This window comes from Ambystoma mexicanum, chromosome 4q, assembly GCF_040938575.1.
Source record: "Ambystoma mexicanum isolate Mex_15411 chromosome 4q, UKY_AmexF1_1, whole genome shotgun sequence".
Classification (NCBI taxonomy): Eukaryota; Metazoa; Chordata; class Amphibia; order Caudata; family Ambystomatidae; genus Ambystoma; species Ambystoma mexicanum.
The window spans coordinates 1,178,046,830-1,178,063,956 of NC_090928.1; the positions used below are offsets into that span (position 1 = coordinate 1,178,046,830).

The 17,127-nt window shown below is 45.5% G+C and overlaps 1 protein-coding gene across 1 annotated transcript; it reads left to right on the forward strand.

Moving 5' to 3' along the window:
* Positions 1-316: 316 nt before the first annotated feature.
* On the forward strand, positions 317-12,626 carry SAYSD1 (SAYSVFN motif domain containing 1). The gene is made up of 2 exons (XM_069608755.1): positions 317-583; positions 11,248-12,626. Exons 1-2 carry the CDS (start codon positions 410-412, stop codon positions 11,581-11,583), a joined length of 510 nt encoding a protein of 169 aa, XP_069464856.1. The 5' UTR covers positions 317-409; the 3' UTR covers positions 11,584-12,626.
* The last annotated feature ends 4,501 nt before the right edge of the window (positions 12,627-17,127 follow it).

A 17,127-nucleotide genomic window follows, 5' to 3' on the forward strand; every position in this document is an offset into this window, starting at 1 on the left:
TGTACGAGACTTGCAGTTCAACTACTGTGTGTGAAACGGCTGAACAGTGGCCATGTTGGGTGTAGATGAACGATAAGGTGCAAGATAATGACTGGTCCGGCACTCGCCTAATATCTTTCTTTCGGGTTATTATGTAGCATTACACTAAGAGAAATATAATCCATTAGAATTACTGACTGCAGGGTTCCCTCAGGGGAGACAGAATGACCATGCTAGACTTCAAATGCGTTGCTGCACTTCTCGTTGCTAGGCGGCGCTGTCCGTCCTTTGTGTCACTGAAAGTCGTAGCGCGTCCATGCTTCTTGTGGGCAAGCTGTCATTGAAGTGCGACAGTTACTGTGGCGTGTGGGCGGAAGTGCCGCCGCTGCTGCTCCTGCCAGGCAGCTAGTGCTGAGCTGGCGCTGTACCGATGGAGAGGCGCCTGGCAGAATTCAGAGCCGCACAGAGAAGGGCTGCTCTCGCTGGAGAGGGGGTGTGCGCGAAGGAACACCAGGACATGGGGTTGCCAGGGATTCAGCCCGTGGACGACAGTGGGCCCGGGCCGCCACAGGTGGAGAAGAGGAGTATAGCACCCAGATTAGAGGTGAGCCCTGCACAGAACCCCAAAACGGAGAAGAGGTGAGGGTGAAGACAACGGTGGCCCAGCCAGTCTCTGCCTGGTAGCAGATTGGACGTGCGTCCCTCCAACATAAAGGAAATGATACAAAGCTCCCCCTAGCAGGAAGAAGGGGGGAGGGGGGGCTGTCAACACAGCAAAGGGAAACGACTCAAAGACCTGGGATATGTGGGATGTTTGGTTTGCTCTTTGATTTAACCACGGCCGTGCCTAGACATATTCCCCAAACAACGAAACGCCGGAATACTCCCCTGCTCTTAAACTACTTCACTTCCTCTCCGAAATAATCGCATCATTTTTGTAGTGTATCCTGAATGTCTAGCATAAGGCTTTACAACAATCATAGACATTGAAGTTACATTTATTGACAAACAAGTATCCAACATGGGATTAGTTCTATTTCAGAGATTGACAATCTTCCATTGCACAACAGGGATGCCAATCTTCACGTTGTAATATCTATATATACAACGTGCAGATAAAAGAACCGTAGTTGGCATATGGAGCCTGAAAGTCCGGGAACCTTGTTGCACACGTTTACAGTGATTTTGACTTTTCGGAAAACGTAAAAGCAATTTCGGTTTTGTAACGTGGTACGAGATCTTTTACAGGTCTATTGGTCTAATTCATCAGTTTTGAATAAACACAAATTATGAAATATCGATGTATTGAGCATAGGAAACAAACTTTGCCTTATCAAATTCTTCTTTTGTAAATTACCAAACCCACAAGGGTTAAATGTCACACAGGTGTTGCCCTATTTATCCCGCTGACTCAAAATATTTCCTAATAGCTTTTGGTACCAAGCTAACCAGCTGCATGCATTTATATCCATATACAGTGCTTGTGTAAGTAGGGAAGAACAACGTTTCATTGTGTCTCCCCTTTTGCGCCTGTTAGTACCCTCAATGGAGTCTGTGCTCTGCTGAGTTTTTCCATCTGTGAAAAGTCCGGCCAGGCTGTAGGTTTGGGAAGACGTTCATCCATCGCTTGTGTTTTTTTTTTTTTTTCGTGGCTCTTCTTTTTGCTGAACATTTTTTCTTGAAGCAATCATCGAAAAATATGGAGGGGTAAGGGCATATAAACTGGTGGATGGGGTATAGGGATTAAATAACTGGAGAGGCAGTTTTGGCAGGGACCCCAAATCGATGCATATTTTCTAAAAAAAAAAAATTTGAAAAAAAAGCCGGGATCAATGAAGATAGAACCGTAGGTTTGGAGTACATTCTTCGATGAACGTTAATTGATTGTATGCCCTAATAAATGTGTAGATCCACAATGTTTACAGCTGTGCACAAAGTTTATGAACTAATACAACTTGGCATTAATTAAGATGCCAATTTATGTGCACATGATAGTGCTGTTATGTCTGTGTTGTATTTCTTGCTAATGGGCTCATGTATGGTGGAAAAAGGGTAGGGCCATATATATTTGTTTTATACATTTTGAGTGCATAGCAGCATCTCATTTTGGTAGGCGGAGGAACGTAATTCTGTTAATGAGTCGGGTGAGGTTTGTTGTGCCCCACTCCTGGTCACCCTCGGGGTTCGACATTTCTGAGAGCTATTTAGCTCAGTGGTCAAAGTGTACAAAAAGAAGTAATGGAACTATGCTCCCTGCTGGCCTGCCCCCACTCCCCACAAACCCCATCGCCACACCCCCTCCGACACATAATCCAAACTCCCAAACAAACACACCTGCACTTTATGGGAATGTTCAGTGCAGTGCACTGAAGTGCAAGCTTCAACTTCTTCCTTTACTTTTATTTTAAAACAAAACCATTCCAGAATGGTTTCTTTTTAAAATAAAAATATAGGAACGGTGAAACTTAAAAATAAGAGGTATAGGAGCACCGCTCCCGCCCACTTCGACCTCTTATTTAGCTCCTTCTAGCCTAACGGCCTGGTTAGCTTGAAACCAACATCTACCGGGAGCTACATTTGGCTCCCCAGGCAAACTGGTGCCTTACAAACCATCAGATATGTATAATTAACTTTGAGTTTTAGTGAATGTTCGTAAAGGAGAATTAGGACACGTCTAGTACACGTTTAAACATAAAGAATCCTACATAATTGCAAAAAGTTAACGTTTGCCTCTCTTGTAGAAGTTAGATGTACGCTGCACTGTGTACTTGATCCTGGTCCCCCAGCGGTAGCTCTTGCCTACTGGATGGTGCCTGACACCCAAGAGATGTAATTATTATGGTATTCTTAATTTCAAACTTGCAGATAGTGCCACATCTTACACCCTCCAGTCTGGGAGAGCTTTGCCAAAGAGTGTTAGACTACTGCAACCACGAGTCACATGGAACTTATTGGTGGAATCCTTTACTTGAGACTGGCCTTTGGGAATAAAGCGAGGGGTTGGACTAAGGGAGGGGGGAGAACTAATCCACTGTGATGATGTGATGAATGCGTAACCAGCAAATGGAGCAACATAGTAATGTTTAAGAACCAGTCGGATGCAAGTAAATATCAGCCTGGTATCAAACATGGCTGAAGGGTATCCTGAAAATCCATCCATCCCTATCTACTTCCAGCTCTGTGTCCACTATCATCTACAGGGCTGCGATTAAAACTGGGTTTAAAGTGACACCGGAGTGAACCTTCTGTTAAGAACCCGATTATGATATATATGATAGACTGATTCAGTTTGTAAGTTGAACATACTTGATTTCACAAGGCTGTTTTATTGATTCCTCTCATAATTAGTGTACTACTTTAATCCACAAGGTTCACAGGAAGTCAAGATGGTTTGCGCAGGGCTGCCAACAACTGCTGACTCAGGGAAAGTAGTGTACAAGTAAATGAGCCATGTTATGTTATTGTTATTTTGCATTTATATAGCGCCTTATTTACCATTGGTATGGTCTGAAGGCGCTGGTAGGTTGAACACCCTTGGGAACCGAAGTTCGGGTCAGTAGAGAGAGTAGCGAGAGTCCAAAGGTGCGTGTGCGCACCAGGTATGTGTGCAGCTTGTGAGGAATTTGTGTGGTAGCTGCTTCTTAGCGGTAGGTGTGGTGGTTGAGAGATCGGCAGTATGTGTTCGCACTGGCAGGATTTATCCAGGTCGAGTGTGGCTGTGTTAAGCCTGAGGAGAACGCCTGGCTGGGGGGGGGGGTGAAACCAGCTGTTTTCTTAGAGTGATGGGGAGTGAGCGGGATATGTTGATATGAGAACAGTTATACCGAATGGTGTCATAGTATCTCTGTGTTCTAGTTGAGTGGTGGTGTAAAGAAGAGAGTAAGCGTGGGGTGTTGTATGATATATGTTCTTTCAAATGTTCTCTGCATTCCAAAGCATATTATGTACGTCACGCAATTCTATGCGATTAGGTCCGTTCAATGCATTATTTTTTTTTTTTTCATTATAGGCAGTCAAGATTGCCCTACACACTCCTGTCTGCTCGATGCACCATAGCCAACCTTGCGTGCTCTAGTCTACCCTCAATCTGGAGATTGTGCCCCACGCATACATTGTGCTCACACTCATCCAGACTACACACTTATCGGCTCAACATACTACTCGTCCGGATGAGTACTACGTACTCTTCCGTTCCACACACTCATCCGCTCTACGTATTTATCCACTCCACATACTCCTCTACTCCACACACTCATCCGCACCACACACTCATCCGCACCACACACTCATCCGCACCACACACTCATCCGCTCCACACACTCATCCGTTCTATGAATGTATCCGCTTCACTTACCCACCCGCCCCACACATTCATCCGCTCCCCACACTCATCTGCTCCACAGACGCATCCTTTCCATACATTCATCCGATCCACCTGTTCATCCGCTCCACGTACTCGTCCGCTCCACGTACTCGTCCGCTCCACGTACTCGTCCGCTCTACGTACTCGTCCGTTCCACACACTCATCTGCACCACACACTCATCTGCACCACACACTCAATCCGCCCTACGTACTGGTCCTCCCTACGTACTGGTCCGCCCTACGTACTGGTCCGCCCTACGTACTGGTCCGTTCCCCACGCTCACCCGCTCTCTACACATACCCGCTCTCTACACTTACCCGCTCCCTACGCTCATTCGCTCTACACTCATCTGCTCCCCACCCTCTTCCGTTCTCCTCCACTCAGCCGCTCTCCACACTCAGCCGCTCTCCACATGTCATCAGAATGATCTTGCATATAACCCACAGGCGGCCAGTGCAATGGAATGTGGCCTGTGATTACTGTTATATAGCAGCTCTTTATCAGTTCCCCAAATTGATGATCGGGTTCCTGAGCTCCTTTTGAGTCTGCTCTTTTTTTCGAATGATTTTCCGTTTCCAACCCACCCACGTTTTTGCCCTAATCCACAGCGCTCTTTACATCGCCCTTACACAACCTCTCGCCCCTTTTTGTTTTGAGTTTGATTTAGTTTGTTTCGAATTTAACTGCTGGGAGTTCAATGTGACCCTGCAACCTACTGGATGCATGGTCTGGGATAGTGTTGCAGATTTAAAGATCGTGTGCCACTTGTCCGAGACCCTGGACTATTCCCTGGGTAATGTGGAGGGTGGGGAAGAAGAGATAAGTATTCACATCCCCATTCGGGGATTTTGGGATTTAAGTCCCCTTCTTTCAGAGCATTTTTTACTGGTTCAATGACTTCAGGCTACACCACGGTGCATATAGTAAGGGCGTAATTCTCACTGTTCCAGGTGGGCAGAGTCTATGATCTCGACTTTTGCCAAAATAATGGCCTTGCCAAGTGGTTTTAAGTAGATCTAGAAATGGGGTTGAAGCTATAAAATGGCCCCCATATTGCTCAGACGGGTACAGTCACCCTAATTTTTCTTAATGAACAAAGAAGGGAGATAAGGTATTTGGGGCCATGTAGGCTGAGATCTGTAAAAATTGCACTTAACCAAACAGGACTGAACATTCTATTAGCACTCTAATTAGGCAGAGCCAAGCCTATCGGAATCCCAAGCAAAATATGGGCACTAATGTCCAGTAGGAGCTTGAAATGTATCCTGGCTGGCTAATCCAAACCTAATGTACTGTACCTCATTGAGCCAGCCACGTATTCCTTTGCGGCACCCTTTGTGCCAGTGGGGCACTGCTTTTCTCAAAACCGCTGGACTGGACTTGGATCCCACAGCACCCTGTCTTCCAGTTGGGCACCGCAACCCAGGGTCCATCCCTTTCCTTCCAACGCCCCAGGACTAAGCGACAACCACTTGTTTCACTGTTGCGGTCCTGGGCACTGCAACACAGCGTTCTGTAGAGTAGTGTGCTGGCTATCCCTTGTGCGTTTTCCCTTCCTTTTTAAAGTGAATGCATGCAATGGCCCAGCCCATGCTATCGCACATAGCTTTCCTTCTCCGTGGCCTCCCGCCGTGCTGCAGCACAGTATGCCAGGTGTACTACACTGGCTGTCAAGGCCCTCCTTTTTTTGGGAGGGCATACACTTTTCCCAGTATCCAAAAAGGGTGCTTAAAAACCTTAGCTTTTCCAGTCAGGCGCCCTCAGCCCGTTTTGCAGCCCTCGCAAAGTCTGGCTTTTGGGCTTTCTAATGACTGGGAAAGCCACCCCCTCCTGGCAGTAATGCATAAATGTTGCTGCTAACCTCCGAATCACACTCCAATGCTTGGGACTACCATTCAGGACCGTTCTAAACAATGATTCTGTTCTATGGAGGATGCTTACGCTTCTGTCATGGTCCTGTTTCTGAACAGTGCAGGGCAGCATCCTAGCAGTGTGAATGCAACCCTTTTAGTACCATCGGTGGGGACGCATGCAGGGTTTGAAATTGCTGGGAGACATTTAGCTCCTGCTTCTAGCCTAGTGGAGTCCGGTTAGTTTAAAACCAACAGTTACCAGGGATCCACTTTTGGCTCCCCAGACCAACTGATTTCTTACTAACGTGCTTATGCAAAATTAACTTTAGTGTTTGAGACTGTAAATAAAGAAGAATTAGGACACATTCAAATATAATGGATCATACATAATGGGTAAAAAGTTAGCCTGCATCTCATTAAGTTAAATTTGCAGTGGGCGGGTACCTGCTCCTCGTTCCCCAAAAGACGTTCCTGCCTATTGGGTGATGCCTGACACCCAGGATCTGGTTTTAGCTCCTGCTCCTCGAATCTTAACTTCTAACCCTAGTATGACAGGCTTGTTGGGAAGGACTACTTTCCAAAGTATTCCCTGACATGTGCATGTCTTTGTGTTGGGGAAAATTCTCTGTTAAGGCTAATTTCCCAAACCTAGTGAGTCCCCCAGCAGCTTTGCTGGATTTTTGGGATTTTTTTTCTTCTCCTGCTAAGAGTGAGACTCTTTTTCTCCCACTCTTGGGCATGATTTGAGAATGTCCTTTGACTATGTAATGTGGTTTTTATGGGCTATGGGGTCTTTTACTCCATAGGGCTTCATGTGTTTTTGGTATGTGTGTTACACAGCACCCTCAGTGAAGTAACACAGTGGTGTCATAGTGACCCCCAAACATAGACGCCATACCCTGGGACTGACTACTGTCTCCCAGGGCATGTAAAGTCACCATTGGCTTTACTAGTCTCAAATTGTGAACAGAACCAGTACAAACCATCAAATTGTGGAAGTACTGGTAGGGGTAATTCGTTTGCCCCTGGGTCCTGTTTTCCAAGGGGGCACTCTCCAGTCCCCCCTTTTTGAGTTCTGGCTGGTGGCAGTGGATACCACGCGACATATTACACCGGAATATTTCCTATGGGGTTTTCCCATTCATTTTAAACGCACCACTTTTTGGTGTAATGTTAAAGATACCGCCGGGTTATTTATTTAATATGTATTCCCCGGTTGGGTCTTTTTGCCAGGACTCGGTTTTAAAATGGCATTTGTGTTCGCCTCTGAAACCCTAACCCAAGTCGAGCCCTTTGTTCCACTTGTTGGCGGGCTTCTCCACAGAAACCCTCCAAATGGTGCCACTCTGTCTGGGGTCAACAGGATGTGTGGGAGGGGGATTAGGTACCCTGGACTGAGTTTCCTTGGCAACTCAAGTCGCACTCTTGTGTGATTGGCCCAGTGGTGAGCCGCCCGGCTCACCACTTAGCATGTTTGAGTGTCAGCTAGGCTGATGAATGAGGGTTTTGCTGCATAAAAGCAGAGCTTTTGGGACTGGAGCTTCAGAAGTCACCACAGGACCTAAAGAATCGGAAGAGAGGAGAAGCTGAGCCATCTACGACGACGACACCACCGGTGGAGCCCTGCTGTACGAAACTCGCCATTTCCCGACGACAGAGGAGATCTTCTTCCAGGAGAGTCCTCTTCCCTTTGAGCTGGTGGGACCAACCAGTTAGCCTTTTTCGCCTTCCTGGATCGTCTCGTGGTCGAATCGCCCGTGCCAAGCACCCCGGCGGCCGGATAGCCACGCTTCAACACTACCGCGAATAAAAGGGTCGTACCTTTTAACCGGGAAACTTCGCGGCTGGTTTCTTCCCTGGCAGTGCAACGACCTCCAGCTTTCCTCCACGTCGAGATCCTCTCTTTCTCTGGAGGAAGCCCCGACTTGCACCCACTGCCAGGAACAACTGCCCCCTCTGGAGCTTTCTCACCATTTCAGGTACTGTGTCCCGCCTGGTCTCCTTTGCAACAGACTGTCCAAGGTGTCCCGTAAATCCTTGACTCTCTATCCTGGGGTGACGTCGGACCTGCTAACATTACCTTTCTGACTTGATCCAACCTCTTTTGACTTTTCTGCAAAGACTTTGAGTGCATTTCCACTGTGTGATCTTGGGCACATTCCGCCTTGCTCTCTCCAAGAGTGGGCCTGGCCTATGAACTTTTTGCACTAGAGTAGACCCTGCCTTTCTTGACTTGCTGTGGTTTCTTAAGTGTTGGTACTGTGTATTTTTCCTATTCTGCCTTTTCTCTCCCTTTTTAAGCAAATTATTGGATTGCCATCTACGGTTACACGCTCACCTCTGTTTTGCTAAATGAGTGGTGTCTTAACCTAGACTTGTAGGGAGGTGTATATACTTATAGTGACTGTGTTTGAACTTGCTTGACATATTAGTGCCAGTGTATTTTTACAAAGCGTGTTTTAAAATAATTATATACTTTTATACCCAAGCTCTGGTCAGTGTTTGCTTGTGCTACTGTATTTTTAGCCCTATTGTGTATAATCTATATACTGCCTAACTCTTCTTGAGGGAGGTCTGACTGCTCAGCCACAGCTACCAGGTAAATCTGGGTGGTGCAGACTGCTACCAATTGGGTTTACTGCTTACTCCTGTAGTCTTAAACTTTTTGCAGTGGTCCCTAAGGGAACTGCACAGGTTTCTGCCTAACACTTTGCACCAATGTTTATCTCCATCCCGGATTATTTTCATGGGTTCTTAATTGAAGTGGATAATTTTTATATCTGCTGGTACCCAGCACTACAGTTGGGTGAACACCCCCAACCCCCCATCCCAAATAAGTGCAAATTGCACAGAAGGGACCGGTAACCTGTACACTTAAATGCACTGCATCCTCTGAAGTGCAGTAGAATTCATGCAAATCTGGGTGGACCAGGGTTTATGTTCGTAATTTGCTCTTGTTTTTGTTAATAACTATCTTCCTCCCACCATGCTTGGCAGGATGTATTTAACCTTTATTCCTATGGGACATGGCAACTTTTAGCAGAAGCTAAATGCTCACACATTGGAATCCATGCATTCAATCAGATACTGGAGTTTAGGCATGTGTTTGGGTGGCTTGGGGAGGTGGGAACGTTTATCCTGTTATGCACCACCGCTTCACCTCCCAATAAACAATAAAACATTGGGTTAACATTTTACCCATGGTGTTCACTGATCCTTTAGTATTCCAGGCACTTAAAACAATTATCCCTTGATGATCTATATTCCTGTCTTTTGTTTGGCAATTGCCTTAGAATTTCTACAAGTGCTGATCCATAGTTCACAATTAGAATGTGGGAATCACGAAGCAGTTGGATGTTATATTGGGGACTGTCTAATTACCAGGCCATTAATTCACTTGACATTGAACTTTGGCTTCAGATCTGCCAGAGGCATGGAAACTGCACTCCTGAGCACCCACACGTGAAGACGTACTCTCTAATGACAATTCCAATTCTCCTTCCATTCTCTTCCTTCTTGACCTTTCCTCTACTTTTGATACAGTCAATATTGCCACCTTACCCTTAGCATCACTGACCTTGTTCTGGACTGACTGACCCCCTTCTCTTTGAATGGCCTTTCTAGGTTCAACTAGACCCTTTTCACTCATCCACCTCATGCTTCACCTGTGGTGTCCCCCAGGGCTCTATTCTCTCACCTTGGCTTTTCAACATCTACCTTGCCCCCTTGACCCATTTTATCTTTGCCTTCTCTCCTAACATCCAGTGTTATGCGGATGACCTGCAAGCTTCCCTCCTTCTCTTCCTCTCTCATACCTGACCGTCTGTCTGCTATTCAGGCATGGTGCACTCCTAACAAGCTCTGCCTCAATGCCAGTAAAACTGAGATCATTCTCTTTGGGACTCCAGCTCCCTCCCCCACCCCCCCCCTGCACTCTGGCCGCCCTATATGGCCTCCTCCCCTTACCCTCCTGTGAGGCAAAAAACTCAATGTCTCCAGAGCTCTAGTCCATTCCAGGGCGGACTACTGGCAGGACTACTGTAACAGCCTCTTCCTCAACCTACCTAACTCCTCCCTTCGCCCCGTCACCTAATCCAGAATAGGACTGAACGACTTTCTTGGCCTCAATCCCAGGGACCGCATCTCTGCAACCCCAAAATCTCTCCACTGCCACCTAGTTGCTGCAAGGATCAAGTTCAAAACCATCTGCATCTTCCATAAGGTATTCTAGGACACTGCTGCATCCAACTCTATCTCCCTAAATACCTCCCTGCTAGGCCCCTTCGGTCTTCTAGCTCCAACTCTCTGCAGATCAGCTGCTTCTCAAAGCAGTGAGTTCTCTCCTCAGCAGGTTCCTTCCTCTGGAAATGGCTCCCTGCCCCGCTCAGATTTGAGCCGTATCTCTTTAAATTTCCCCCCCCCTCTGCCTCCTGACTGGATCCTTCAGATTCATACAGGGCACCAGGCCCTCCCTTACCAGTCTACCCCTGCACTTGGTCTCCTCTGCCCTCCATGCCCTTAACCTTCTGGGCTTACTCCCCCTGCACTAGCCTGGTTGGGCCTGCACCCCCCTGAGTCCTTCCAGCCCTGCTCCTCGCGCTTAGCACGTGGACCTTCTACCCCTGTACTCTCTTCTCCCTGGGTTCTGTCCACCTGGCCTCCCTGGCACTCTTAACCCTCCGATACTCCCCTCCCCTTCACTTATCTTACTGCACTTGCACAATCCGAATGTCACAAGGCCTAGTATGACTGTTTCTGTTTTCTCCCCCCACCCCCCAGCCACCGCCCCTGTCTTGTTGCGCCTTGAAACACATTTGTGTAGGCGCATTATTAAAAACAAAAACAATAAATAAATACAAATAAACCATTAATGGAGAACAGAATTTAGAAATGCATTTTCCAAGTGATTCATCTGTTTAGATTATGGCTTCCTTTTTGCAAAATGAAGGATATCTTATGTTTACTTCCAGAACTGTTTCTCAGTTTCCCCTAGATCATTTCTGTCTCCATTGAATTCCCGTTGCTAATACAATGTCCTCTTATTTTCCAGGAGCTGCCTGTACTCCATAGGGGGCCTGCAGAAGATGGTTCCTCCAATCATCAGCTGCAGTCATGCCGCTCCCTGCTCACAAAGCCGCTTCTTCTCAAGTTCCTCCTCTGGCTGGTTCTTCTCGGGCTGTTTGTGGAGCTGGAGTTTGGGCTGGTGTACTTTGTGCTCTCCATGTTTTATTGGATCTATGAAGGAACTCGCGGGCCTGGAGAAAAGAAATCCGGGGAAAAGAGTGCCTACTCTGTGTTCAATCCCGGCTGCGAGTCTATTCAGGGCACTTTGACCGCAGAGCAGCTCGAGCGGGAATTGCAGTACAGACCTTTACTTGGCTTGTAGCCGAGGACTTCTACAATGCTAACTGCCTGTGGAATGAATGGACATGGCTTCTACTGGAGATGCTTGTGAAGAGACACCAAGTACCTGGCATCAATCGCGGAAAATCGTGGACTTCGCAGTTGCAGGATGGGAGTTGTGCATTGATGTGCCACCCGACCCCATCTGCAACACGCATCCTTTTTGCTTTTTGTTAGTCGACCTAATAATTGTCCCATGTCACAAACGTGCGATTTTATTTTACAAATCTTCGTTATTCTGTGGGGTGGTTTTTCCTCAGCTGGCCATTTCAGAAGCAAGTAATGGCCATGGTAGCCAGCTTTGGGTATACACCACAAGTTGTATTCTTCCCTGCACTCGTACAGAGCTTGAAAACACTTGGTTTCTTTTTATTTTGAACACGATGTTTCACTTTTATTATTTTTCAGTTTGCTGCAACTGTAATTCAATCTAACGATTTTCATAGGTCAGTGGTTTTTGGGATATTGCACTTTAAATAGTTTTTGTTTCGTTGTACACCATCAGTAATTCACAATAAAACATATGCACTAGGTATTATGGGAGCACAATGTAATTCTACCATGCATACTTTACATGGCTGTCAGGCCAGTGAACAATGTAGATGAAAAGGTGGAATAAAAAACACTGTTGGGGGGGGGGGTATTTTGACATGAGTGTATATTGCAGAGAGCTCCTCGTGCTTGTGTTAGCAGTCCTCTCTGTGCAATTTCGATTGTTTTTGTGAATAAGTGTTAATTATTCCCGGAGATCCGGGTAGACCCAGGTTCGCATGCATAATGTACTGCACAAATCAATTGTAAATGCTGCCGGTCATATCTGTGCACGGAAGACAGCATTAACTTGAATGCTGTCGACCTTTTCCATGTGTAAAACCAGTCGGAATTCTATGGGGTTTCCAGCCGCTCCACCTGCATTAAAATATATGTGGGCAATAACGCGTTTTATGCACGGAGACGGATGTAGTTTCATAATGCACCAAAATGTCATAGTTTGTAACTTACTAAATTAAAATCTATTTACCAATATGCCTTCCCAGAGTATTCCCCTTCATAATTTGATGTATGTTCAGTCGCAACAAGCCATATGTGCATTTGAATTATTTTGGCACCAACAGGAAAGCATAGTATTGGGATCAATAGCATAATAGTTTGATGCATTGGGAGGTGCCACACATCTTTCAGTGCACCTTAATGTTTAAGACATTGGTTGTTGGACATAGCCAGTGGCTTTGCTATGGCTCACGGGTGGGATATACGTGTTGATTTCTCCATCATTTAAAACATGCAGTTTTCAAAAATGTTCATACAAGTTGTATTTCACAGTGGAAAGAAAAGTTCCATCTATGTTGTTTTCAACATTTGTGTAAGAATTAGTCTTGCTTTGGTTGTCCTACTTTTTGCAAACTGCTTTAAAGACATTTAAGAGGAAGTGACATCAGAGAGGAGAAATGCAGTGTGCAGATTCATTATAGCAGCAAAGTTTTGATCTGTCAACAATGTACTTGCGTACATACCATACCCCACCACAAGTTGCAGTACCAGAAGTAGTGGTGCTGTTACTAATATTACTAATAGTATCTACTACCAACGGTACTGCCGCTGCTACCAGCAGCACTAGTATTACTATCAGTAGTAGGACTTTTATTAATGATAGTAGTTACTGTATTACTAGAGTTACTAAAAGTAGTCTTCCCCGCGCACCCCCAGGATATTTCAGCATAGATCTCATTTGGAAAGGAAAGAGTGTAGTATGTAAATGGAACGGGTGGAGTATGTGGATGGAACGGGTGGAGTATGTAGATGGAACGGGTGGAGTATGTGGATGGAACGGGTGGAGTATGTGGATGGAACGGGTGAAATATGTGGATGGAACAGTCTGAGTCCATGGAACGGATGGAGTACATGGAACTATTGGAATGGGCGCAATCTCAACCACCTAAAATAAACCACCATTTCACACCCCACGCTTACTCTCTTCTTTACACCACTACTCAAATAGAACATACCATCACTTGTCCCATACCGCCCATCACCCTAACTAAACACTGCTGGTTACACACCCTCCAGCCTAGGCGTTCTCCTCAGGCCTAACGCAGTCAGAATTGGTCTGGATAACAACCAGCCAGAACAAACACATACTCTTGATCTCTCAACCACCACACCTACTGTTATGAAGCAGCTATCACTTGAATGCCACCCCAGCTGCACACATATACGGTGCTCACATGCACATTTTGACTCTCTCTATTCTCTCTACTGACTTGAACTCTCTACTGACTTGAACTTCGGTTCCCGAGGGCGTTCAACCTACCAGCGCCTTGAGACCATACCAATGGTACATAAGGCACTATATAAATGCAAAATAACATAACATAACATTTTGAGACGTCAAAAAGGAATTTCTGCGGCACCAATATCTGCATTTATGTTTAATTAAGTTGACTATATTTAGCTGCTAAACTTACAGAACTTGATTTCTCATGCCCTTATTGTGTCTCCCAATTGAGTACAATATTTCACAAATGTAATTCCTTCATCTAAATGGTGTATGAATATTTGGGCACTAGTGTTGTTCACAATGGATATCAGAAATTAAGTGGGTGATGGGTAAAATACTACTTTTTGCACATTTTTTGCAGGATTTGAAAAATGTTGCAGCACCTTTTAAAATGTTGCCTTTTTTTGTTGCAAGCTCAAAATCACTTCAAGCTGGATGATTTGAGCAGTAGTAATAATGGTAGTACTAGTATAATATGATGCTACCTATAATGTCGGAAGTACTAATGTTGCTACTCTTACTAGTAATATTTGTAGTAGTGGGGTTCATAGTACCACAATTAGAATTCATAGCCCTACCAATAACAAATTAAGTAGGAATAGTATCCCTACTGTTAGTGGTAGTACTACTACTTTTCATGCTTGTACTAACACTATTAGTGCTACTTATACCTGCAGTATATTAGTACTCATCGTCTCGAGCTATTCACCTATTAACTTGACGTTCGTCTAAAGTTGTTCACCCCAACCCCCTCTTACTTATTTCCCCTTATCACTCTCGGTGCTCAGTCGCATTATGCAACCTCACTCCGTCTACTCACCATTTGCGTTTTCGACTTTGAACTCTCGGGATTGTCGCCTCCTCAACCAGCTGCTTCAGCCTTCCGTCCGCTCAGCTTCATGTAGAAATCGGGAGGGGAATCCATTTGAAACATAGGGGCCCGTCCCACCTGCACTTGCAAGATTCTTTAAACTAATTACCGCTATCTACAGGGCGCCTGATCTACTTTCAGCTAAATGGCAGAGGACGTCCGATATTACTGGGACCCCAAAGCTTACTAGGTCGACAGTTCTTTAACCATCCTCTGCTACCACGTGAACCAGGGTTCTTGACTCAGCCCTTTAAAACGAGGTAGCAATACTTTGAGATGGATGGGGATGCAGAAGATACTCAAACATCAATAATCAAACTAACTCAGGAAGTTAGCAAATCAAAGCGGTTTTATTTGCAATTGTGTAAAACGGGGAGTACAACGGACATCAACGGACGTTCGCTCAAGTTTCTCTCTCAACAAATCTTATAAAAAACCATCTTATATAATGATAACTCGTCATTATTGACGTCATCCTACGTGGCAAACTACAAAAACTTATTGGAGAAAGTGATTGGGTCTAAGGGAACATCTAGGTATAAGTTCCATACTTGTCCAAGGGAGTGATAGGGTCTCTAATATCAGGTGGGGTAACTAAGCCCTCTAGTACAGCTCACTACGAACGTCATAAAATACATGACGTCCCATTGGTTATACAATAGGGCTCTTTACTACGTGGCCCTCTATAATTGGTTGGCACCCTTACATTTGTCAGTACTTTTCCACATAAGCCAGCAGCATGCAGGCTGGTCTCCAGGTGCTGGTGGGTTGGTCTTGACCATAGCTTCCCACCAATTAGCATGTCATCGATCATCACCTCTCACGGTCTGCACGTCAATTAAGGCTTTGAACTTGACCTTGGAAATGTTCCTTGCTCTGGAGAATACAAGGGAGTATAGCATGCTCTGTCTTCTTGCGTAGGTGTTGCTTGTCACAATTCTGTTTTCAGCTATACACGTGACTGAAGACCATGGTTTTGAGCTCTGGTGTATTTAAAATACTATCATTTAATGAACCTCTGACGTTTTAATTGTTTGCATGCCGTCTTCTGAACAGGAGATTGTTCTTTCACACATTTGTAGCTACTGTCTCATCATTCCAGACAGAGTGGCCCTGGCTTCTTGGGGCTGGTCCAGTCTATTCCTTCTTTGTTTCACTTCTGTAATTTGATTGCTTTTCAAGTGCGAAACACTGGAAAAGCCATCCTTTTCTTGGTCCAGCTCTGCTAAAATGCGTAGTCGAATCGTCCATAGTTCGTTCACTCTTATATATACGTTGGCACATGCTGCAATCTATTCACTACATAGCTAGCCTTACAAATACTTGGTCTGCTTGCGTTTCTTTGCATCTGTACACGTGTGAAATGACTTGATAATCTTCATCATTTTTGTAACATAAACATCTTCAACTCGATCCCGAAATGTTACTTATCCTTGATGCCTATAGAATATCTATGTCTCTTGTTTCTGTATCTCTTCTGGGTGCGTCAGTCTGGCTTCAAGTGACGTCACCAATCTGCTCTTTGGCTCACTTTTCACACTTCTTCTGGTATTTCTTTTAAATGGCCATCATATTGTCGTGTATGCAGGTATGGCTTTCTCAATGGGAACCGTGCTTCTAGGATTCTCCTTGGTATTGGTATCGGTATCTTCACTGGCACTGCACGTATTTCACATTCTGGTTCCCAGCATCTAGGCAACATGGGCGCGATGCTTGAGGTGGGGGTACTTGGCTCGTTCTCTACAAAACCGACCATCTCTTATTTTCAGATCGACAGAGCACCTGGAGACCATGCAAATGGCAGCGGCGTATACACATCCCAGTAACGAAGCATCATGTAGAGAATCGAATTTGGCCTCACTCACTCTGTTGAAACAATTCAGAGCAATTTACTGAATAAAACTGAAGCTATACTACTGCTCGTCATACCTTTTTTAACAGCTGAAACAAGGGGACCTATAATTCGGCAGCAGACAGGGCTGGACTGACCCACTGGGACTTCTCCCTGGTGAGCCTGGGGCATAGCGCCTCTTTTTTTTGCTTCGGGTCTAGGGTGGAAGGATACATAAATCATTATGTTGAACCAACACCCAGGCCAGCCTTGGTGGTTCTCTATCAACCTGGCTGCTGCATTTCTCTTTTTCCTGCCTGGGGCCGACGGCCGGGTTGCGCCTGCACATTTGTGAGGGCCACAACCCGGAGAACCGCATGTGCCCTCTAGCCCTACTGTTGCCCAGGCAACCTCCATGCTGCTGCTAATGTGTGCTCGGAGGACGAGGCGTGCAGGGCAGTGTGCTCAGGCCGCGACCCACTGATTTCAGATGCAATGCCATTCCATTACTACTAAATATATGGTTGTATTTTTTGGGCTATAATCT

Coding starts and splice junctions, on each gene's coding strand:
- SAYSD1 (XM_069608755.1), top strand. CDS start 410: ATGGAGAGGCGCCTGGCAGAATTCAGAGCCGCACAGAGAAGGGCTGCT. Junction 584..11,247: donor GTATAGCACCCAGATTAGAG/GTGAGCCCTGCA, acceptor CTTATTTTCCAG/GAGCTGCCTGTACTCCATAG.